At 45.4% G+C, this 26,051-nt stretch overlaps 1 protein-coding gene across 8 annotated transcripts in view; it reads right to left on the bottom strand.

The window, feature by feature from the left end:
- Positions 1-26,051, bottom strand: part of LOC137373753 (5'-3' exonuclease PLD3-like) — a 94,798-nt gene that overhangs the window by 31,909 nt on the left and 36,838 nt on the right. For 6 of the 8 annotated variants that reach the window (XM_068039058.1, XM_068039059.1, XM_068039063.1 and 3 more), the window contains exons 2-4: positions 20,547-20,639; positions 9,752-9,832; positions 1,306-1,454 (exon numbers count right to left, since the gene is read on the bottom strand). In XM_068039058.1, the coding sequence (XP_067895159.1) occupies positions 1,306-1,454; positions 9,752-9,832; positions 20,547-20,639 (323 nt within the window). Of the gene's footprint in view, positions 1-1,305; positions 1,455-9,751; positions 9,833-20,546; positions 20,640-20,966; positions 21,125-26,051 lie in introns of those variants that run through there. The other 2 variants (XM_068039060.1, XM_068039061.1) reach the window with 2 other exon arrangements.

Raw genomic sequence — 26,051 nt, 5'->3', positions numbered from 1 at the left:
GATTTTTCAGAGGCTCCATCTTTTCTGTGTGATCCTGTTGTTTGTAATTGCTATAACAGGATTTGTCTTTTTTGGAAAGCTCACATTTTCCAACCTTATATACAAGCATATAGTATGTTCCCATATTAGGCTTTCAAAGCTGATGATTATAGGGTATGAAAAACAATGAGAAAAAGTGCAATGAAGGAGGAGAGAAAAATAATTTAGTGGTGTGAGCAAATGGTGACAGATATAATCCAATGTCAAGAAATGTGAAGTGGCACATTTTGGGGGAAGAAAATGGCATGCAGAGATTTTCAGGTGCAGATATAGAGATTTTTAATGGTGGGAGAAAGGGTCAAAAAATTAAATGTGATTCTAAGTTTTGTTTGTAGGGGCATTAAATACAAAAGTAAGGAACTAATGTTGAATGTATAAAGAGAGATTTGAAAAATTTGAACTTTTTTTCTATGGAACAGAAACATTTAAGGGAAAGGTTTTAGGAGGATAAATAGTGAAAGACTTTTTCCACTTGTTGGCAAATCAGTAAAAATGTGGCATAGATTTCTGATAATTGCTGGAAGAATAAAGAACAAATATAAAAGAATACTTTTTGCACAGTGCTATTGAAGCATCCAATACAAGTGATTACTCAGACAGACATTATGGGGCCAATTTTCTTGACCTTTGTCCCCAGAAAATATCGATTCTCCATAAACAAAGGACATTAAGATTGGGGTAGACCCTAGTTCTGGCAAGTTTCCATTTCCTTTAGACTCCACTATGATTTCTGAAGGGGAGGAGGTATGGAACAGGACAAGAGCAGGATCAACAATATCATGTGAATAAGGCAGGGTGGGGGGTGGTGGTGATGGAACCCAAGCTCTCCGGCCTCAATTTCCTAGCCAGCAACTGTTCAGATCTACAACTGTGCTCCATTTGCCTCCCCTGTTTTCCAGGTCCCCATTAGTGGCCAGAGACTCTGCAATCAGCCATAGTTCTATGTGCTTTAGGTGTGCTGTTCTTGTCCAGTACCAAAGCAGAAAGCCACCAGGAAAATTGATCCCTTTAACATCATTTAAGAGTTGCATATGCATTTGTGTAGAAAGAATGCAAAGGAAAATGAGAAAAGACCATTAAATGATATTGGCATTAAAATAGATAGAACCAGGTGAGGAGCCAGCACTGGAAAATGCACAAAGGGCTGAATGTCCTTTTTGTTCTTTAATTTGCATAATTACAGAAAAAGCTGATTTTTCTTCCAGTCTTTATAGTTTTAATTTCATAGTTACCTTTCAATTGAATCATGTGATCCTTACAACTTACCTACAGTCATCACAAGTTGTACTATGCAGATCTTTCCAAGCTTCTTTTCCACCTAATGATTGCTCCATTAGCTTGCGCATTAACTGAATAATTGTAAAGGCGATCAGGCAAATGGTCACGAGTGAAAGGCAAATAATTGGTCCTTGCCACTAAAAATTAATCAGAATATACAAACATTTTTTTTTTAAAGCAGAAGCAAGAGAACAATCAACAATCTGAGATTTGTTTTTTCTGTATTTTTTTCCATTGTGTTTTTGGCTGGTAGGCATGGGCCGAGATTTTACCCTTAGCGGACAGGAGCTGTCCCCCGTCTGAAAAGTTGGTGGCGGACTCACTTCCACCTGGCCTGGGGTTCTGACCCGCATTTTGCGGGTCGCCGGCCTTTAATTGTTCTGAGGCAGGACTTCTACCTGCTCGAGGCAGAAAGTCCTGCCTAATAGACATGCCGGCCAATCAGTGGGCCGTCAGCTCTTCGTCCCAGGAGTGCTACTGGGAGCGGTGGCCACTGCTGGGACTGTAACCCAGCTTTGAGACAAAGATGTCAGGGAGCCTAGAACCAAGGTAAATTTTTATTGCCTTGCCGGGGGTGATCGGTCGGGCCCAGGGGAGGCAAGCGTGGTTGATTGAGGGGATGGGGGGATGGGGCATGTTGGGTGTTGGGGTGGTTGGGGCAGCGGGGGTGGCCCTCCGTCGGGCACAGGGCACCCGATCATGAGGGCTGCCTCCCAAGCCTTCAGAGAGCTTCTTGCTTTTGTCAGGCGGCTTTTCTTGGGCCTGGGCCGCCCGCTTGTCAAGGGTAAAATCCCTGTGGTGGTGGGCGGAGGCCCTTAAGTGGCTGTTAACTGGCCATTTAAGGGCCTTGATTGGCCTGGGGCGGGTGGGCCGATTTTTGGCGCCGCTGCCCTGCATAAAGTGGTGGCGAAGGCAGGAGCAGTTGAGAAGGGCCCCCTGAGCCTCCCGCTCCACGTTACGCAACCCCCCCCCCAACCCCTCCACCACCTTCCCGCTCCTTGGGGGGGCGTAAAATTCCAGCCCATGATCTCTGATCATACAGGTCAATCACTCAAGTGTCACTGAAGCCAAACATTTATTAATTTGTTTTGTATGCAGGATGGAATGAGGACAAATGCAAAGGGTAGTTATATTAAAATTTTGAAAGAATATATTACCAAGCATTATGTTAAAAATCCTGACAGTTTATTACTAAAAAGCCCTTTATAATTTTCATACACTTTACAATACTGAAATTAATATTTTGTTTGGAGCAATATTACTGGACCTATTTTTATAGTATTACTAATGTTCATAATTTTTATGGTCGACTTTTGGGAGGAGTCACCAAAAGCATAACAATTATAGATTGTCTCTAAGTCAAGATTGACATGAGAGTCATCTCCCAAAACTTTGCATCTATAATTTCCAAATTTCAACAACAGTTCCACAAACAGTTCTCATCTGCAGGGATTCAAGTTTATTTGTAATGTGCTGCTGCATTATTTTACTCCTTCACCCTGTCAATAAATATGGCAAACTAATCAGAGTAATCAATCTATGTACTAATTTCAACCATAAGGTGCTTTAAAAGCACTTAGATTAAGCAATAAAAACACCTCCCCTATTTTTATTTTATGCCAATCAAAAGCATCGGAAATCTTTTACCAAAATCAGCAGTAAATAAAAATACTGTAAATAAAACTATGCAATGCCTGTCACAGTTTCCGAGCTTTACCCCTCATAGAGATTCCCCAGCTCTACTTTCACACAGCAAAAAGAGGGCAAACTTGACACAAATACCACAGAATTGTACTAACTGTTCATTTAAATATTTCTGCATCAATTTGTGTGGCCTTTAACAAGGCTATGGCACAAAATAGATACAAGTACTTTAGCTAATTTAATGCAGACAACTATTGAATTACAGTTCAGTAGGTAACTCCACAGAATCTGCTTTCCCTTCCTATTGGTTACACACCAGCTCTCCCTGACTCGCAGGAAATCTGTATTTGATCCCTATTTTCTATTATTTTGCTGACTGAGTTGAAAAAACAAATAAAATGGAAAACTACAAGTAATTGATACTATTGCTTTGGTTTCAGGCCTGCTGTTGATACTGTATTCAGTACAGTGGCATCAGTCACTTCCATTAGTGATCTGAACATTTGGGTACAAAATTTGGATGCGTAGCACTCATTTTTTGGGAGCTATGAGTGGCCAAAGAGGTCCAAAATGGTGTCCGTGATGCGTGCACACTTCCAGTGCTAGTCATGCTGGATGGCATTTGGTAAGGGCATTAATGTGCGCACAGTGAGTGTCCACCAAAAGTATGCAGATCACAATGTCAGTCAGCACATAATGCTGATTTGACATCAACAGTGTTATTTTGGAGCTCAGCACTTCACTAACACCATCTCTTAATCATGCATGGCTGAATGCACATTCAGCAGCAGGAAGGACCCTCCACCAGTGTTTTTAATGGCTATTTGCTGATTGATTTCTACTAGCTGTTGCTCTGAATGTACAAGTGTTTGGTGCTTTCTAGAGTTTTTTAGGGTTGCTAACGTCTACCGGGCATGGTGTGGCAGGTGCTGAAGGATTTGGTCCTGGCTTCAAGACCTCTGCCCAAATCAGTTGCTTCCACACATGGGTGCAGTAGTAAGCATTCCACTTGGACTACAGCATGACTGGGTGAATGAGCATAAGTGACACAGAACAGGGCAAGCTGCTAGAATAGGAAGGAGGAGGACTCTCAGCAGGAGGCCATATTCAGCCAGAGTATTCAGCAATTCGCACACCTGAATCTCAGTGAGGAACATTGTGTGATGTTTGCACTTCATTCCGGACGTCCTCATAGAAATCTGACACCTGTTGCAGCCAGAACTGCAACCTCAGAGCAGGTTGAGGACTGAAATTGCCAGAGGCTGTGAAAGGTGCCCATAGCGATAACCTTTTATAAGTTGGGAACCTTCCAGGCTGGAGCTCAAGATATTTGTAACATCTCAGTTTGTCATCCACTATTACGTAAGGAAGGTCACTGACACTCTCTATTCAAAGAGAACGGATTACATTTCATTTACTCTTGCCAGATAGTAGCAGGTGGAGTAAGCACATGGCTCCATAAGGATTGCAGGCTTCTCCATGGTTCAGGGCGTCATTGACTGCACCCGCATTGCTTTGTGGGTGCTGCATGTCAATTCTGAGATGTAACGCAACATTCATTTCCTCAATGTCCGGCTGGAGTTCAACCATAGGCAGAGAATCATGCAGATCAATACCTGGTATCCTGGCAATAATCTTGATGTCTTAATTCTGTGTCAGGCCACTGTACAATTAGCATTTGAGCCACCACAACAAACCAAAGATTGGCTATTGGGTGACAAGGATATCCTTTGACACATGGCTCCTGACTCAATGCACAACCCATGCACATATGGGCAGTATGCATACAATGAAATTCATACTATCACATGAAATGTGATCAAGCAGATAATTGGCATGCTGAAACAATGCTTCCACTGCCTGGACCGCTCTGGAGCAGCCCTGCAGTACTCGGCAGAGCGAATGTCAAGATTTGTGGTCGTCTGCCGTATGCTGCACAACCTCGCCATCATGAGGGCACAGGCCTTGCCATCAGCTGAGGAAGGAGGAGGAGGAAGAGAAAGGGAGAAGGCAACCAACACAGCCCTTTTCTGGCTGGGCTGTCCGCGAACAATTCATCCAGCTGTGATACCAGTTTTTGCAACCCCAATTCCCCATTCACTGACAGTCCCAGACCTTATCTTTCTTCTGTCGCTGACCATTGCAGCTCAGCTTGGCCACAAGCTCGGCCACAATGCAAAAATACAATACACCACAAAATTTGTAAATGTAAACATGCCATATTGCATACAAACATTAACTAATAACTCTTGAGCATTTGTGCATTTCTTAGTGCCTGTTTTCCTTGTGCCTTTGCCTGGCCTAGCGCTTCTATGCAGTACCAACCCAGTGGCTGCAGTACGGTGGAAGGCTGCTGACTTTCAATGGGGGAAAATGCAACTGGCCTTGGGGGATGCTCTTGAGCAGCTCTGGGCTTGCAAGGCCCAGCTTAGGCAGCAGCAGTATGGGCTGGCTAGCTGATAAATAACAGCAAGGGCACTGGCACAGTGACAGTGGTGGGAGCATGAATACTGTCATCCTGAGAGAGGAGAGCAGATTTGTGCTCAGTGGAGCCACTGCCACTCCTAGGGTTGCGCTTCAGCAATAAATGCTGGCATTGCCAGCGATGCTCACATCCTGTGAACTAAGAAAAAAAGAAGCAATTCTAGCGATCAGTTAGAGAACAGATTGCTGGACTGCTGTGACACCCCGCAAGAAGACGTTTGGTATCCGCAGCCACGACAGCAGTATTCTGAGCTCATGTGGCAGTCAGCTGACCTTGCATGACTTCAGTCTGAGCTTCCACTGCAACAGACATCAGCCATCAGAGGCTGCATAATAGTTTGGGTCCACAAGTTTGCTAATGGAGTTGGCAACCACTTCTATGCTGGAATGGATGGGCTCCAAGCTCTGTGCAATCCCTAGGCTGGATTCCTCTATGCTTCTTGACATTGCATGCAGACTTTCTAGTAGGCTTGCCAAAGGTCCAAGCATTTCATTGTGCATACCCATCAGCCTTCTTCTGTAACCTGGCCCATTGAAGTCCTCATGTCTGAGTCCTTTGCAGCAGAACTCGTGTACGACCTCGCCCTCCAAGGACCCAGCACCTGCGCTACACTTGCCCTGTGCTCTGGCTGTAGGCTACTCCTGCCTGGTGACTCACAATGTGTATATCAAGTCTCTAAGGCACCCTCTTGATTACACTCAGTGTCAGAATCTGATCTGTTGGCTACGTGTGAGAGTGAATGATGGTGTTTGTTCTTCATCGCTGTCTTCTGGCTGTTCCACCTGTCACTCTTCCACCACTACCCAGCTAGGTTGCAGCTGTTGGGTATCTGAAAGGAGAAAGGTACAAGGGTAGGGTTGTGGTGAGGGAAGAGGGGGAAAGTGAGAGGTACATGCTCATACCACCTGCAGCTTGTAAATCAGAAGAGATTGTGGAATGAGTGGGGGGGAAATGGGATATGAGAATGAGGAATAGGTATGAGAGTACAATCATCTTCTATCGCTTCAGCCAGACTGCTGACCACAGCCTCAGTACCAGCTACTCCAGTGATGGTGATTACGGTCTCCTCCATGGGGGTAAGGACATGTAGGTGTGCCTGTCCATTAGTGTGGCTGCTTCCAGTTATGTGCTACTTTGCCCTGCAAGAGAGAATGAGGGTGGCACAAGTTGGGTGATATGGCTGTCATGGTTGAATAGCTGGTAGTGTGTGCAAGCCGTGAGATTTTGATGTGAGGCTGAGGTGAAATTACGAATGTTAGGTAATAGCTGCGATTGATAAAGATTGGTGGTAGCTGAGTGTGGTGATTTGAGCTGTGTGTGAGGTTAGTGGTGCAGTTGGTAGGATATGACATTTGAAGATGCATTCACTGACCTTGACCACTCGTGTGAGGTCATTAAACTTTTTGCAGCATTGCATCCAAATCCTCAAGACTTGATTCCTGACATTACCAACCAAGACTTTCTGTTCTCATTGCTGCCTGGAAGTTTGTCTGGAAACCTTCCTGGCCCCCTGATTTTAGAGTACATCGCTCCTCCTCTGCACTTCCCTGAGCAAGGCCTCCAGTGCGGTATGGGAAAATCGTGGAGACCACGCTCTCGTATGGTGTATCATTCTTGTGTCTTTTCCAGGTCAAAATCAGTTTTAGAATGACTGCCAGCACCTGCTGCAGTCACAATGCACCTCCCTTTTAAGAGGGGAAGCTGGCTTTAACTGATGCTAGCCTTTCACTATTTTACACTCCTGCTGATGCATGCAACTGCTCAATAGTGCAGTTAGCACTAGCTGCATGCTACAATCATGTCAATGAGTAGGTGGCATAAGTTGGCGTGCTGCCAGCATCAGAAGTTTCGGCTACAGGTTAGTCGCGCAATTCCTGTGCCTTTTTTGGGAGTTATTGAATTTCACTGCCCTTATTTTTATAGGAGTTGACTCGCCCTGTCCCTATATTACTTGTACAATAGTATAACACAGCAAGGTAACAATAGCATCTACCTGTGATCTGGGCTTGATATTCGTGTCCTTCACACTTGTATTTTTAAAAATCCGAGCAAATACTTGATGAGATGAGGCTTTATACAAATCGTTAAACTGTTTTATATCACAACAAGTGATCAGTTATGATGAGATTCACTTAGTTCAATCAGTGCAACTTACTTGTACGTTGTTACGACCGGGTGAGGAAGGGGTCTCAGGCTCCCCTCTTGCCCCTTTCCTGGTTCAGCCATAACAGAGTTTATCTTTTAAAACACATTGATTTTAGCTTACCCCCCTCAGTGAGCCCTTGCTCACTGTACTCTAATTACAATTGCAAATGAACCAATCAGACAGGTTTTCTTGAGTTTAAAGAAGAAAGATGTAAGTTTATTAGTCTTATCACTCTAACTCGGTTAAAATTACTAAGATACGCGCTGTATCCACGCTAACAGGCATACGAGAGGCACACATACACAACTAGATACAGAGGGGAAAAAAGAGTTGGGGATGGTTGAAGTAGAGTTTGTAATAAATGGAATACAGATACAGTTCTTAATGGCCTTGGTACGATGTTCTCAATTGAAGTTAAGGTCTTAGAGTCTTTGCTGGGGCCACGTGCACAGTTTCAGGCTTGCTTCTCTGATACCAGAAGGCTGAAGAGAGGCTTTGTCTGTAGTCTTGAAGTGTAGAAGTTGCCCCCGTGATTTTCCTGGGACTTTGCTGGAGAGAGAGACAGAAAGATGACTTCTTCTTGGGATTCAGAATTGCAGTCTTTTACTTTCTGAGAGGCACAATTCAAAAGCCCCAGTCTTACCAGCAGGTAAGTCATGTGACCATCTCTTTGTTTGAAACAGCAACTTCTTGAAGAGATGTTGAATTTCAAACTCTTTCAGACATACTCGGGGGGTGGGGGGGAGGGGTGAAGTTTGGCTCCTACAAAGTCAAAGGGTGTTGATCGCCACTATTGCCAAGACCAGTCTTTCTAATTGAATCAAGGAGCACCCCCCATTGTCTCTCTATTCATCTGACTCTCAGCCAGCCCTCGTCTTCTCAGAATGCAAATGTGAAACCATGTTTTCAGCTGTTCACTTCTGCTTTTTTCAAAAAAGTTATTTGCAATGCCCAGTAAAAATTTTCAAGCAGTGTCCCATAAGAGAAAATTAATATGTTTCCATTTGGCAGGTGTGATTTCCGTCAGAGCGTAATGATACAAAATAAAGAACATGCCACAGTTCCCCATATCAATGTGTTGTCTTATGTGTTCCAACATTTCTAATCTCTTCACTTCAGTACAGGTCTCACAACTTTCTCCTTCACAAACCTGATCTGGTCATGTAGCCTTCCTGACTTTTTTTCTGAGCCTGCCTTTTGTGAGGCCTCTGTGATCACAGAGAGATCGTAGGGGTTTTCAAAAAAAACAGTGTTTTTTTTTTCTGACTCCCCAGACAAGCTAGAGCATTACTTGTTCTTTAGTCTCTGTGGAAAACAACTTTTATTTAGCAATTACCTCTCATCTAGGAGCTTAAAAAAAACTTGAGAATATACTTTTGCTTAAAAGAATTAAATGTAACCCACATTTTCAAATTATTTCTGTGGAAAAATGGTCAAAACATCCCGAACAGTGAAAACTGTAGAAAAAAACAATTAAAAGCGAAGATCAAGCAAAATCTAACAATGGGCCAAGTGACCTCTTTCTGTGCCATAAACTATCTATGATTCTATCTGTGACATGCATGCCAGTCAGAATATGCAAAATACAGACTCTGCCTGATGCTCTGGAGCCATTTGCTCAAGAAGATAACAGAAGTATTTAAAACTTGACCATAATCCAAAGCTGACTGTAGGGGAAAAATATATAAATACAAAATAGCATACTTCAACGTACCAACGTTTTCTGAAGTATCGTTTTGTATTACAATACAAAGAGTGATATTACAGAAACAGAAAGTCATTTTAATTACAAATCTTAACTAAATACCACGCTTTATAAAACATTTGTTTTTATCCAAGTGGAACTTCCATTAACCTTGGTAATTGGTGAATAATGAATTGTCCCCACATTTTGGTTATGAATATGGGACAGGAATACCCTAGGCATGGACATGAAGCCAAGTAAATAAAAAAGAAACACTTGTATTTTCCATGTCTTATGTAAGATTTTGGCCTGTTATCTGGCAGAGAATCAGAACACTGAATAATTGGAGTTCAAATGAGAGTTCCACTGTATTTTGCAAATGAGCACGTGCCAAATTTATTTATTACTTAAAAGTGTTAAACCTATCAGACTCTTATATAACAGCATGTGATGTAGGTCTTGCATTATTACCTACCCATTTGTCTTTGCCTTTCTTTTGCCTTTTAACATGCAGCATGTGTAAGATTCGTTGCACTAGGTTTCTCAGGGGCTTCATCTGTATGACAAAAAAGGTTACGTATTTCAACAGTGCAATATGTTGTTATATCTACAGTTCTCCAAGATAATCAAGGACACAAACAGAGTAAATCTGTTACCATTAGTGAAAAAATAAATATTTAATAACTCAAATTATTCTCTTTAGTATTTTGTAAAAACATTGCAAGTTGTTTCCACCTCTATGAAACAGAAGGGGTTATAATCTTCTATAACACTAGGTGGCAGGTTGTAGCCACAAATACATCAAACAAAAATCCTGTAACCTAACAGATCAAGGCCTACATTTTCACATCGTTATATGGTAGTAACCTGTTTAAAATGAATAGGTTAATCAAATGACATCCTTACAATTGGAACAACAAGTTCAAACAGTCTATTCCTGTTAAATCACAGTCGTTTAATTTAAGCCATCGTCAAATTTATATTTTTAAATATATTTTTTATTATAAATCCAATTTTGGACAGTGGAAACTTTAGTTACAGAGGAAAAAATGCATGAAAATTATTTCAAAAAGCATTTTGAGTGATTTCATTAGTTTAATGAGCAAGATTTGGTGGTTTATTACAAACATGTGGGATATAGGGTTTTCCAATTGTAATTTTGTAAATGGGGAGGGGGTGGCTTAGTGGTATTGTCACTGGACTAATGCTGGACTATAGACCCAGGGTATTGCTCTGGGGACATGGGTTCAAATCCCACCACAGCAGAAGGTGGAATTTGAATTCAATTAATAAATTTGGAATTAAAAGCTAGTCTAATGATGGGCCATGAAACCATTGCCGATTGTTGTAAAAACCCATCTGGTTCACTAATGTCCTTTAGGGAAGGAAAACTGCGGTCCTTACCTGGTCTGGCCTACATGTGACTCCAGACCCACAGTAATGTGGTTGACTCTTACATGCCCTCTGAAATGGCCGAGCAAGCCATTCAGTTGTACCTAACCCCTACAAAGCCAATAAAAAGGAATGAAACCTGAGGGACCACCCGGCATCGACCCAGGCACCGGAAACGACAACAGCAAACCCAGCCCTGTTGACCCTGCAAAGTCCTCCTTACTAACATCTGGGGGCTTGTGCCAAAGTTGAGAGCTGTCCCACAGTTTAGTCAAGCAACAGCCTGACATAGTCATACTCACGGAATCATACCTAACAGACAATGTCCCAGATACTGCCATCACCATCCCCGGGTATGTCCTGTCCCACCGGCAGGACAGACCCACCAGAGGTGGTGGCACAGTGGTATACAGTAGGGAGGGAGTTGCCCTGGAAGTCCTCAACATCGACTCCGGACCCCATGAAGTCTCATGGCACCAGATCAAACATGGACAAGGAAACCTCCCTCAGCTGATGAGTCAGTACTCCTCCATGTTGAACAGCACTTGGAGGAAGCACTGAGGGCGGCGAGGGCACAAAATATACTCTGGGTGGGGGACTTCAATGTCCATCACCAAGAGTGACTCGGTAGCACCATTACTGGTGGCCGAGTCCTAAGGGACATATTTGCTAGACTGGGTATGCAGCAGGTGGTGAGGGAACCAACAAGAGGGGAAAACATACTTGACCTCATCCTCACCAATCTGCCTGTTGCAGATGCATCTGTCCATGATAGTATTGGTAGGAGTGACCACCTTGTGGAGACGAAGTCCCGCCTTCACATTGAGGATACCCTCCATCGTATTATGTGGCACTACCACCGTGCTAAATGGGATAGATTTCGAACAGATCTAGCAATGCAAAACTGGGCATCCATGAGGCGTTGTGTGCCATCAGCAGCAGCAGAATTGTACTGAACCACAATCTGTAACCTCATGGCCCAGCATATCCCCCACTCTACCATTACCATCAAGCCAGGAGACCAATCCTGGTTCAATGAAGAGTGCAGGAGGGCATGCCAGGAGCAGCACCAGGCATACCTCAAAATGAGGTGTCAACCTGGTGAAGCTACATAGGACTATCTGCGTGCCAAACTGCGTAAGCAGCATGCGATAGGCAGAGCTAAGCGATCCCATAACCAACGGATCAGATCTAAGCTCTGCAGTCCCGCCACATCTAGCCGTGGATGGTGGTGGACAATTAAACAACTAACTGGAGGAGGTGGCTCCACAAATATCCCCATCCTCAATGATAGGGGAGCCCAGCACATCAGTGCGAAAGATAAGGCTAAAGCATTTGCAACAATCTTCAGCCAGAAGTGCCGAGTCGAAGATCCATCTTGGCCTCCTCCTGAAGTCCCCAGCATCACAGATGCCAGACTTCAGGCAATTCGATTCACTCCGCGTGATATCAAGAAACGACTGAAGGCACTGGATACTGCAAAAGCTATGGGTCCTGACAATATTCCGGCAACAGTACTGAAGACCTGTGCTCCAGAACTTGCCGTGCCCCTAGCCAAGCTGTTCCAGTACAGCTACAACACTGGCATCTACCCTGCAATGTGGAAAATTGCCCAGGTATGTCCTGTACACAAAAAACAGGACAAGTCCAACCCGGCCAATTACCGCCCCATCAGCCTACTCTCAATCATCAGTAAAGTGATGGAAGGCGTCATCAACAGTGCCATCAAGCGGCACTTGCTTAGCAATAACCTGCTCAGTGACGCTCAGTTTGGGTTCCGCCAGGGCCACTCAGCTCCTGACCTCATTACAGCCTTGGTTCAAACATGGACAAAACAGCTGAACTCGAGGTGAGGTTAGAGTGACTGCCTTTGACATCAAGGCAGCATTTGACCAAGTATGGCATCAAGGAGCCCTAGCAAAACTGAGGTCAATGGGAATCAGGGGGAAAACCCTCCGCTGGCTGGAGTCATATCTAGTGCAAAGGACGATGGTTGTGGTTGTTGGAGGTCAATCATCTGAGCTCCAGGACATCACTGTAGGAGTTCCTCAGGGTAGTGTCCTAGGCCCAACCATCTTCAGCTGCTTCATCAATGACCTCCCTTCAATCATAAGATCAGAAGTGGGGATGTTTGCTGATTATTGCGCAATGTTCAGCACCATTCGTGACTCCTCAGATATTGAAGCAGTCCATGTAGAAATGCAGCAAGACCTGGACAATATCCAGGCTTGGGCTGATAAGTGGCAAGTAACTTTCGTGCCACACAAGTGCCAGGCAATGACCAGCTCCAACAAGAGAGAATCTAACCATCTGCCCATGACATTCAACGGCATTACTATCGCTGAATCCCCCACTATCAACATCCTAGGGGCTACCATTGACAAGAAACTGAACTGGAGTAGCCATATAAATACCGTGGCTACAAGAGCAGGTCAGAGGCGAGGAATCCTGAGGCGAGTAACTCACCTCCTGACTCCCCAAAGCCTGTCCACCATCTACAAGGCACAAGTCAGGAGTGTGATGGAATACTCTTCACTTGCCTGGATGGGTGCAGCTCCAACAACACTCAAGAAGCTCGACATCATCCAGGACAAAGCTGCCTGCTTGATTGGCACCCCATCTACAAACATTCACTCCCTCCACCACCGACGCACAGTGGCAGCAGTGTGTACCAGCTACAAGATGCACTGCAGCAATGCACCAAGGCTCCTTAGACAGCACCTTCCAAACCCGCAACCTCTACCAACTAGAAGGACAAGGGCAGCAAATGCATGGGAACACCACCACCTGCAAGATCCCTCCAAGTCACACACCATCCTGACTTGGAACTATATTGCTGTTCCTTCACTGTCGCTGGGTCAAAAACCTGGAACTCTCTTCCTAACAGCACTGTGGGTGTACCTACCCCAAATGGACTGCAGCGGTTCAAGAAGGCAGATCACCACCACCTTCTCAAGGGCAATTAGGGATGGACAATAAATGCTGGCCTGGCCAACGACACCCACATCCCATGAAAGAATAAAAATCAAAATTTTCCATTGTGACTTGTGACTAGGCTGGAATTTTATGCCACCCCAACGAGCCGCATAGTGCGGGGGTGGGTGGAGGGTGGCGGCGCCGTAAAATGGAGCGGGAGGCTCCGGAAGGCTTTCCCCACCCACCCCCGCCTCCGTAGGGTTGTGGGGTCGGGTGCCAGAAATGGCCTGTCCGCCCCAGGCCACTCAAGCCCTGAAGTTGCCACTTGCATGGCAAGTGGGGGTCCTGGAGCTGGGGAAAGCTGCCTGGTAAAAGCAGGCAGCTTCTCAGCGTCCCCGGGGGGGCCCTGCTCCACGGGCACAGGGTGCCTGATGGAGGGCCACTCTCACTACCCAAACCACCTCCAGCACCCAACACGCCCTCCCTTCCCCCCAACTGACCACCCTTGCCTCGCCAGGGCCCGACCGATTACCCCCGATGAGGCAACCAAAACTTGCCCGCCTTCCCAGCTTCCGGGCATCTTCTGTGCACACTGGACTGCGGTCCTAGCAGTGGCCACCACTCCCGGTGGCACTGCTGGGGCTAAGAGCTGCCAGCCCGCTGATTGGCCGGCAGCTCAATGAAACGGGACTTCCGCCCTCAAGCAGGTGGAAGACCCGCCTCGGAACAATTAAAGCCTGGGGACCCGTAAAATGTGGGTCAGATCCCCAGGTGAGGTGGAAGCAGGATCGCCACCAACTTTTTAGTCGATGGCCGGCTCCCGTTCGCCCAACGTGAAATAAGAAACAAGTTGGGTTAATATGTACAAGGAGTGTGCATCATCCAGCAGACAATAATATGCCAGTGTATCTCCTTTGAAATTAGTCACAGTGAGTTAGATGAAATATTGTAATATGTTAGATAATTTATATAAATATTAATTATTGATTGATTGCCTTGGTTTTGCACATGGGGATCAAGACCAAATATAGTCTTCAGTTGAATTGAGATTAAAGGGTGGGGAACATTTGAACAAAGATTTAGATGTAATTCAGTCCCCATTTTAAAGTCAAACATTCAGTGCTCATTTTTATATATTGTGATTTTATATTGTTAATGAAAATTAAATATCAAAACTAATGACAATTTGGGGTGCAGAAAGGGAGGGCTGCTTGGAGTATTGGACTTGCTCAGTTGTACAAGCTGAGTTGCTGAGAGATGCTACAGTGCCACTACTGATAGGAGCAAGTAATTACTGTTTGACAAGTTTAAATAAATATTTTCTATTATGACATCAGAATTTATAATTAAAAAGCTGACAAAAATGAAAAAAATGTGATAACAGAAAATAAAGTTTTGTAGATAGGAAGAGTATGTAGAGCTTTTTAAAAATATTGTATAGATAGTCTGTAAAGAAGCAGTGGAATGGCCATCGGAGGCATCAAGATTTAAGCACTGAGGCTACAAAATAAATAATTTTAGTAGTGAGGTGGACAGCATTAAATTTCAAGCACACGGCAGGAAAACAAATTAATATTTTAATCAAGATGATAGATAGCAGAAGGCTTAAAAATTTAAGCAGTGGAGATGTCAGAAAAGGCTATGAAAATCAGTGGACTGCTGGGAGAGATAGTGAGCTGTTCCGAGCCAGTCTGGAGAGGTTGCAAAGCCAAGTGGATGAGTCAGAGAAACCGCAAATACTAGCAGGGTAACTGGGTATGCTCTACACAGAAAACTTTAGGAAGAGAGTGGGCTGGCTAGGGGAGGTTGAGAAGATAAACAGGACAGCTGGAAGATGCCTGGAGCAGTGTGGCAGATCTCAGTGGGTAAAAGGAAAGAGCACTAGGGTAGCAGAGCAGGAAAGGAAGCCAGTAACTACAGAGAAGCAGGGCTGTGGATGGTCAGAAGAAGCTTAAACAAAAATACAAATATATAAAAAAGAGATACTTATTTACAAAAACTTATTTGATGAATCAGAAAATAGCAGGTGGATATGGGCGCAAAGCATTAAAGACCCCTACAGATATGCAGTGAATAGAGACATCATTCCAATTTATTTTTGCTATACACCCACACACTGTAGAAACTGTGTCAAGATTGCAAAATACATCCCATGAAGGTTGCTTGCAGCCAGCAAGAGACTATCTAGGCTGGATTTGAAGCATGTCCCAAGATGAAGATGGTTGTCTACCAAACCATCGCACTAATCAGTCCTTAGTCAATAAATGCTGAAGAAGTCTTGTTGAGATTGAGACAGAAATAGAGCTCCATCCTGCTGTGAATGGTAATTTTTTTGTATTATATTTCTATGTACCCAGCCTGAAAAAATATTGTGGAATAAAAATGGACTTCAGTTAGCTTTACCCCTGAAAGAATCTTTTTTTGTGTGGAAGGAAACAATGCCTAAATATTTTCTAGCGATATCTATGGACGGGCAAAGGGCAAGGGAGTGAGACTAGTTAAATTGCTCTAGCAGACAACTGGTATGGCTCAATGGACCAAATGGCCTTTTTCTGTGCTGTAACCATTCTATGATTCTATATCTGGTCCGGACAGCTTTCTGAAGAGATGTTGTTGCATATATTCATTAGACAATTACTTCAGACATTCCTTAGTGTTTTCAAACAATCAATACAAGACTCATGTTGGACACTCAGGATTGTTCTTTGAGACAAGCTGACTGCTGAAGAGTAGGTACAATGTATAATGTGCTGTGGAAGTCAGGTACCAAAAGAGCATGGAATCATCAGAATGGCTGAAAGACTGCTGTTACACCCTAGATTCTCGGCTGCTAGTGATAAATGATTGAATTGAATATCAATTTTCTTTCTAGTGGAAAGAACTGCTTCGATTTTGTGTGTGGAAATTTATCTTTGGAGTTACTGAGATGTGAGTTTTCCCTCTTTCTCCAGTCCTTATATATTGGTTATTGCAGTGGTGAGAGGAGCTCTGTTACACCATCAATAAATCCATTAGACACTCAATTAAAAGATTCTGCTAGATATGTTAAGATTTTAACTTCCATAATTTTGGCTGGGATTTCACAAAGAGGTGGCGGCCCTACCCATCGTTTGGAATGTCAGGGGCGAGCCCGCCTTTGTCGACCCTGAAAGCCACGACTGTATTTAATGGTCCTCTGGCATTTAATTGCCTGAGATCGTGGCTTCTGCCCATCTGAGGCAGGATGTCCTGCCTCCAAGAGCTGCCTGCCAATCAGAGGGCTGGCAGCTCTTCAGTCCAAGCAGTGCCACCGGGTGCCGCAGCCACTGCTGGGACTGCAGCAGTCCACGGACCTGGCCAGCGATGGAGGCCGGAGAAGAAGGCAAGTGGGGTTGGGTCCCGCCAGGGCTACTCAGCCAGGCCTTCGTGGGATGTGAGGTGGGGTCGATTGCAAGAGCAGAGGGGGAGGCATGTGCCACTGGGAGGGCCCTCCATGGGGCACAATTGCCCGATCAGAAGGGACCCCCCCCCCCACCGCCAGTCCTGAAGTAGGCCGCTTGTTTTAACTGGGCAGCCTCCTCAGGTGGCCAAGTCCCCATCTTGGTAAAATACCAGATGTGGCAGGAAGAGGCCCTTAAGTGGTCATTAATTGGTCACTTAAGGGCCTCAATTGGCCTAATGGCAGGTCGGCCGCCTGCCATCTTCCCCGCCGCTGATAAAATACCAGCGGAGGCAGGTAGGCAACGGGCACGGCAAACCGCACCATCCCACCTAATGTTACGATCCCCCCCCCCACAACCCCATCTCCCAAACCGCTCCTGGGGTTGGGGGGTGGGGGGCAGGAGTTAAAATTCCGACATTTGTTTCAGGTCACTTTAACTAATATGCAAGTCAAATATTAATTACTTGCAGTCAAGAATTGTTTACTACTTGTATTCTTCACTTTCTGTAATTATACTCATTGTGAATTAATTTGACTTACCACATGGTCTGACAGCACAGAATTTTTTTTTGTCTCAGAGAGCATGGTGGACAACCCATATAATGTATGGTGTAAAATACCAAGGTTCAAGAATAATTGTTAGCTCTGTAACATGTTATTCCCATTCACATTGCATATCAAATTAGGAATAATGAAATACAGGAGTCCTGACAAGAACATCTTAGAATCTAAGTATTAAATAAATGCAGAAATCTGACACAATTTGGTGATTTTCTTGTAGGCTGGAGGGAGAAATAAATATGAAATCCTACTTTTTTCCTTCCCTTTTATTTATCCTTTGGCAAATTTCTTCCCTCGTTCCTGATTTCATCCTCAGATATGCTTCAAAGTTCCCTATTATCCTTTAGTACTTCAGCAAATGTCATTATTCAATTAGTGTTGGCAGGATATTCAACTATAAGAAGTCATCATAGTCGTCATGTCAAATAATTAGAAAGGACATGGAATCCAACATCTCACCTGTGAGTCAGAAGGTTTTGGGTTCAAATCCCACTCCAGGGGCTGAATTTTATAAACGCACCACACATTGCGGCTGCCCGCTTTGAACTCAGCGGCCTTCTGCCATGGGGGTTTATTTAAATGGAGGGGTGGAGCAGCCACCCCCAATGACAAGAGGGTGCGGCCACTCCATCCCCAGCAACAGCGTCCAGCGCCACTGTGCCAGCGCCATTTTTAAAGGGCTTCAAGCCCTTATGAACAAATTAAATTCTGAAAGTCACATTGTGGGCAAAGTAAAACGGAAAACTTTATTAACAGATCGAGGCCCCTCCCCCACCTCCAGAATGGCCATTTCATGTTATTTACACATCAGAAAACCTCTTCTTCCTAATCATCAACTTTGCCCCTGAACATGGTAACGTTGCCCCTCAACCCCTTCCCATCATCCCCACAACCAATAGAAAAGATTTTCCCCGTTCCCCACCACCCCCCACCCTGATAATTTCATTCCTCCCCCCTCCCCACCAGTGTCTCACCTTGGAACTTAGTCCAGAGTTCCGAAGGCATGCGAGTTGCGGACGGCAGTGGTAATATCGGCATAGGACAGCAGCCAGGCCAGGGTAAGTATATGTAAATTTATTTGCATTGATTTTACAATTTAAATGAAGGCCCCGCCACCAAGTGGTGGTCGCACCGAGGCCTCACTGCTGCCACTAAAATGCGGCAGGACCTTCTCGACATCGGGGGTCGTGGCGGGTCGCTCCTGCAAGTATTTTTCGGGCCCCCCCCCTACCACAACCCCACGTCGAGGGGTTGGTAAAATTCAGCCCCAGGACCTGGGCACAAAAATCCAGGCTGGCATTCCAGTGTGGTACTGAAGGAATGCTGCACTGTCAGAGGTACTGTCTTTATGGGGAGACAGCAGCATAGTGGTAATGTCACTGATCTAGTAATCTAGAGGTCCAGGCTAATGCCCTGGGGACCCAGGCTCAAACCTCACCAGGGCAGCTGATGGAATTTAAATTCAATTATTTAATTTAAAAATCTAGCATTGACCGTGGTGCCATGAAACTGTCAGCGATTGTTGTAAAAACCCATCTGGTCCACTAATGGAAATGGAAATGTGCTGTCTTTAGCTGGTCTAGCCTACATGTGACTCCAGACTCACAGCAATGTTGTGAGTTGACTGTTAACTATCCTCTGAAATGGCCTAGCAAGCCACTCAATTCTCAAGGGCAATTAGGGATTGGAAACAAATGTTGGCCTTGCTAGTGATGCCCATATCCCATGAAAGCATAAAAAAAGTTATAACCAGTGGCCCACTTCATTCCAAGAGGTAAGAATGGATGGTTAAGAGATTGCTGATAAATATCAAAGAAAGTACTGTTTACTGTGCAGCTATAGTATGACCTTAGCTATTCTAAAAGGTGGGGACAATCATCATTTTGGAGAAAGATCCACTAAATTAGATTAGATTAGAGATACAGCACTGAAACAGGCCCTTCGGCCCACCGAGTCTGTGCCGACCATCAACCACCCATTTATACTAATCCTACACTAATCCCATATTCCTACCAAACATCCCCACCTGTCCCTATATTTCCCTACCACCTACCTATACACTAGTGACAATTTATAATGGCCAATTTACCTATCAACCTGCAAGTCTTTTGGCTTGTGGGAGGAAACCGGAGCACCCGGAGAAAACCCACGCAGACACAGGGAGAACTTGCAAACTCCACACAGGCAGTACCCAGAATCGAACCCGGGTCGCTGGAGCTGTGAGGCTGCAGTGCTTACCACTGCGCCACTGTGCCGCCCTTTAATATTAAATGCTTAATATTATTTTCATCAGGTCTGTCAGAAACAATATTCTAACTTTGTGAAATTAATTATTGCCTTGCATTAGAAAATAGAGGGGAAGTGCCTTCCCAGCAATTCAGCAGAGAAATTGTTGCATCTTTAAGTAGCAGCTTCAGAACTAAAAAAAATTATATGGGGGCATGCAACCTTCTTGTTTGCAGTTTGTCAGCACATCCAGTACCAGTGTTATGTTTCATTTGATACATAATGTGCAGTAAATAATTTTTTTGGGCCGTAGTTCAAGTCTGAGTTTTCTCAGTTGAGTTTTGATTGTTTACACAGTAGAAACAACTGAACCAACCAGATATTTTATTTAGCTCCCTTTCAGCCACACCAGTCCCCTGCTTCAATCTGCATAGCAAACATACAAAAATGAAGAAGTTATAACTCACTGACATACCGCGTACCAACAATTTCCTGACAACATCGTCACCCAACATCACTTCGGGCCCAACCTCCTCATCTCTCTCCCCATGTTTCCGATCGCTTGCTCCCCAGGCCTTCAGTTCTCTTCCACATCTTAGTCCCTTTCTCCCACTCATTCCTTGCTCTGCTTCAGATCCACCATCTTAACTGTTCCTGGACCTTCACTCCTTCAAGCAACCCCATGGGAGACGCACCAGTATTTAAAACAAAAACTTAATTTTTACAAATCTCAAAAATAAGAAAGTCGGCTTACCTTCTGGCATACACTTGTAAAGCAAAATTCTGGAGTGGGAATGAAGGTTCTGATCCTGTGTAGCAAATGTGAGGTCTCCTCTGAATTCTGAACCTTTGAAACCAAATGTAGAGGTGAGAATGGAAGAAACAGCACTGAAGCAAAACTTATACTGAAAGTAGAGGACAGAGATTTAGAAATCTGGCAGTTGTGAAACAGTGCCTCAGAATGAGTCAGTGTCTTGAGACAGCACATTAGAAAAGAAAACTCAAAACTGTTACATAGAGAATAAGCAATGCCTGAGTCTGAATTACATGCTCAAAGGATTCTAACAATAATACAGGCTATGATATCCATAGCTAAGATAGGACTTCCAATGTTCAAAATAGAGACTTCTTAAAATGAGGTATGTATAAACTTAATGGACTAGCAAGAGCTGACCTGGAACCGTACTTTAAGAAACACTAAAATAAAAGCAAAATACTGCGGATGCAGGAAATCTGAAACAAAAACAAGAAATGCTGGAATCACTCAGCAGGTCTGGCAGCATCTGTGGAAAGAGAAGCAGAGTTAACGTTTCGGGTCAGTGACCCTTCTTCGGAACTGACAAATATTAGAAAAGTCACAGATTATAAGCAAGTGAGGTGGGGGTGGGGCAAGAGATAACAAAGGAGAAGGTGCAGATTGGACCAGGCCACATAGCTGACCAAAAGGTCACGGAGCAAAGGCAAACAATATGTTAATGGTGTGTTGAAAGACAAAGCATTAGTACAGATTAGGTGTAAATACACTGAATATTGAACAGCAGCAAGTGCAAACCTGAAAAAAAACCTGAAAAAAACAGTGGGTAAGCAAACTGAACAAACTAAGATGAAATGAAATAAATGCAAAAAAAAGATTGTAAAAAATGTAAAAAAGAATGTAAAAGAAAAGGAAGAAAAAATAACTAAAAATGAAAGTAAAATGGGGGGCTGTCATGCTCTGAAATTATTGAACTCAATGTTCAGTCCGGCAGGCTGAAGTGTGCCTAATCGGTAGATGAGATGCTGTTCCTCGAGCTTGCGTTGATGTTCACTGGAACACTGCAGCAATCCCAGGACAGAGATGTGAGCATGAGAGCAGGGGGAAGTGTTGAAATGGCAAGCAACCGGAAGCTCAGGATCCTGCTTGCGGACTGAGCGGAGATGTTCCGCAAAGCGGTCACCCAGTCTGCGCTTTGTCTCCCCGATGTAGAGGAGACCACACTGTGAGCAGCGAATACAGTATACTACATTGAAAGAAGTACAAGTAAATCGCTGCTTCACCTGAAAGGAGTGTTTGGGGCCTGGGATAGTGAGGAGAGAGGAGGTAAATGGGCAGGTATTACACCTCCTGCGATTGCAGGGGAAGGTGCCCTGGGACGGGGACGAGGTGGTGGGGGTAATGGAGGAGTGGACCAGGGTGTCGCGGAGGGAAAGATCCCTTCGGAATGCTGACAGGGGAAGGGAGGGGAAGATGCGACTGGTAGTGGCATCACGCTGGAGGTGGCGAAAATGGCGGAGGATGATCCTTTGGATATGGAGGCTGGTGGGATGAAAAGTGAGGACAAGGGGAACCCTGTCACGGTTCTGGGAGGGAGGGGAAGGGGTGGGGGTAGAGGTGCGGGGAATGGGTCGGACACGGTTGAGGGCCCTGTCAACCACAGTGGGGGGAAATCCTCGGTTGAGGAAAAAGGTCATATCAGAAGCACCGTCATGGAAGGTAGCATCATCAGAGCAGATGCGTCGGAGACGGAGAAACTGGGAGAATGGAATGGAGTCCTTACAGGAGGTAGGGTGTGAAGAAGTGTAGTCGAGGTAGCTGTGGGAGTCCGTGGGCTTATAATGGATATTGGTAGACAACCTATCCCCAGAGATGGAGACAGAGAAGTCGAGGAAGGGAAGGGAAGTGTCAGAGATGGACCATGTAAAGGTGAGAGAAGGGTGGAAATTGGAAGCAAAGTTGATAAAGTTTTCTAGTTCGGGGCGGGAGCGGGAAACGGCACCGATACAGTCATCAATGTACCGGAAAAAGAGTTGGGGGAGGGGGCCTGAGTAGGACTGGAACAAAGAATGCTCGACATATCCCACAAAAAGACAGGCATAACTAGGACCCATGCGGGTACCCATAGTGACACCTTTTACTTGAAGGAAGTGTGTGGAGTTGAAGGAGAAGTTGTTCAATGTGAGAACAAGTTCAGCCAGGTGGAGGAGGGTGGTGGTGGATGGGGACTGGTTGGGCCTCTGTTCCAGGAAGAAGCGGGGAGCCTCCAACCATCCTGGTGGGGGATGGAGGTGTAGAGCGATTGGACGTCCATAGTGAAGAGGAGGCGGTTGGGACCAGGAAACTGGAAATTGTCAAAATGACGTAGGACGTCAGAATGTTTAATCCACTGCCACTTCTCTTCCAGGAATGCCTACCTTGAAGAAGTTCTGCTCTTCTCTCCGACGGGATTTTCGTTTGTCTCTTTTACCTTGTTCACCTTCATTGCTTTCTATTTCCCTCCTGGTGTTTGATAAGGTATCTACCAAAACTCGTTTTCACAGCCACATCTCCTTCCTCAGTGACTGCCTCCGGCTCCGACTTATTCCACGTGGATTCCAACAGCAGTTTCACCCATCATGCTTTGAAACCACCCAGGATCACAAGTATCTCCGAGAAATACAACATTCCTCGGACTGCTACTCTCGCCGCATCCTGAGATCCACACTCAGTGCTATGCGCCGCCACATGCACACACTGGACCTCTCTCTCCAGCAGCACCGTCTCACCTTATCTCAAAGCTGTTCTACTCCGCAGTTTCATCTCATCTTACGACCAGGAGTCCTCCCCCCGACCAGCGGACCCATTCACCCGCCTCCAGCATTCTCCCTCTACCTGGACCCCTCCCCCTGGCCTCTTACCCGCTCTTGATCTCTTCAATGAAAACTGTCGGCGAGACATTGGTCGTCTCAATTTCTCTGCCCCCCTCACTCACTCTAACCTGTCCCCCTTTGAACTTGAGGCACTCCATTCTCTCAGGTCTAACCCCGACATGGTCATCAAACCTGCAGACGAGGGTGGTGCTGTTGTTGTATGGCGTACCGACCTCTACCTTGCAGAAGCTCAACGCTAACTCACAGACACCTCTTCCTACCTCCCTCTGGACCATGACCCCACCACCGAACATCAAGCCACCATCCAAAGGACTGTCACTGACCTCATCTCCTCTGGAGATCTTCCCGGTACGGCTTCCAACCTCATAGTCCCACAACCCCGGACAGCCCGCTTCTGCCTCCTTCCCAAAATCCACAAACGGGACTGTCCCGGCAGACCCATTGTGTCAGCGTGCTCCTGCCCCACTGAACTTATTTCTTCCTATCTAGACTCTATCTTTTCTCCGCTGGTCCAGTCTCTTCCCACCTACATCCGTGACTCTTCTGACGCCCTACGTCATTTTGACAATTTCCAGTTTCCTGGTCCCAACCGCCTCCTCTTCACTATGGACGTCCAATCGCTCTACACCTCCATCCCCCACCAGGATGGTTTGAGGGCTCTCCGCTTCTTCCTGGAACAGAGGCCCAACCAGTCCCCATCCACCACCACCCTCCTCCGCCTGGCTGAACTTGTTCTCACATTGAACAACTTCTCCTTCAACTCCACGCACTTCCTTCAAGTAAAAGGTGTCGCTATGGGTACCCGCATGGGTCCTAGTTATGCCTGTCTTTTTGTGGGATATGTCGAGCATTCTTTGTTCCAGTCCTACTCAGGCCCCCTCCCCCAACTCTTTTTCCGGTACATTGATGACTGTATCGGTGCCGTTTCCCGCTCCCGCCCCGAACTAGAAAACTTTATCAACTTTGCTTCCAATTTCCACCCTTCTCTCACCTTTACATGGTCCATCTCTGACACTTCCCTTCCTTTCCTCGACTTCTCTGTCTCCATCTCTGGGGATAGGTTGTCTACCAATATCCATTATAAGCCCACCGACTCCCACAGCTACCTCGACTACACTTCTTCACACCCTACCTCCTGTAAGGACTCCATTCCATTCTCCCAGTTTCTCCGTCTCCGACGCATCTGCTCTGATGATGCTGCCTTCCATGACGGTGCTTCTGATATGACCTCCTTTTTCCTCAACCGAGGATTTCCCCCCACTGTGGTTGACAGGGCCCTCAACCGTGTCCGACCCATTCCCCGCACCTCTACCCTCACCCCTTCCCCTCCCTCCCAGAACCGTGACAGGGTTCCCCTTGTCCTCACTTTTCATCCCACCAGCCTCCATATCCAAAGGATCATCCTCCGCCATTTTCGCCACCTCCAGCGTGATGCCACTACCAGTCGCATCTTCCCCTCCCTTCCCCTGTCAGCATTCCAAAGGGATCGTTCCCTCCGCGACACCCTGGTCCACTCCTCCATTACCCCCACCACCTCGTCCCCGTCCCAGGGCACCTTCCCCTGCAATCGCAGGAGGTGTAATACCTGCCCATTTACCTCCTCTCTCCTCACTATCCCAGGCCCCAAACACTCCTTTCAGGTGAAGCAGCGATTTACTTGTACTTCTTTCAATGTAGTATACTGTATTCGCTGCTCACAGTGTGGTCTCCTCTACATCGGGGAGACCAAGCGCAGACTGGGTGACCACTTTGCGGAACATCTCCGCTCAGTCCGCAAGCAGGACCCTGAGCTTCCGGTTGCTTGCCATTTCAACACTGCCCCCTGCTCTCATGCTCACATCTCTGTCCTGGGATTGCTGCAGTGTTCCAGTGAACATCAACGCAAGCTCGAGGAACAGCATCTCATCTACCGATTAGGCACACTTCAGCCTGCCGGACTGAACATTGAGTTCAATAATTTCAGAGCATGACAGCCCCCCATTTTACTTTCATTTTTAGTTATTTTTTCTTCCTTTTTTTTACAATCTTTTTTTTGCATTTATTTCATTTCATCTTAGTTTGTTCAGTTTTCTTACCCACTGTTTTTTTCAGGTTTTTTTTCAGGTTTGCACTTGCTGCTGTTCAATATTCAGTGTATTTACACCTAATCTGTATTAATGCTTTGTCTTTCAACACACCATTAACATATTGTTTGCCTTTGCTCCGTGACCTTTTGGTCAGCTATGTGGCCTGGTCCAATCTGCACCTTCTCCTTTGTTATCTCTTGCCCCACCCCACTTGCTTATAATCTGTGACTTTTCTAATATTTGTCAGTTCCGAAGAAGGGTCACTGACCCGAAACGTTAACTCTGCTTCTCTTTCCACAGATGCTGCCAGACCTGCTGAGTGATTCCAGCATTTCTTGTTTTTGTTTAAGAAACACTAATGGGCACAGGCTCAGAATTGTAAGGAAAATTTAGGGCAGATGTCAGAAGACATTTCTTTGCCCAGGTCAACAGCTGCAATGTATTCCCTAAGACTGGTTGAGGCTAGGATAAAGGGCATAATTAAGAAACAGCTAAGATCCTGTAATTGTAGCATTATGGGCCAAAAGGCCTTCATTCAAATCTACTTGTGAACAGCAAACCTCAAG

Source organism: Heterodontus francisci, chromosome 9 (assembly GCF_036365525.1).
Source record: "Heterodontus francisci isolate sHetFra1 chromosome 9, sHetFra1.hap1, whole genome shotgun sequence".
NCBI classification, from domain to species: domain Eukaryota; kingdom Metazoa; phylum Chordata; class Chondrichthyes; order Heterodontiformes; family Heterodontidae; genus Heterodontus; species Heterodontus francisci.
The sequence above is the reverse complement of the archived record's forward strand: the minus strand, read 5'-3'. Positions and strand labels throughout refer to the sequence as shown.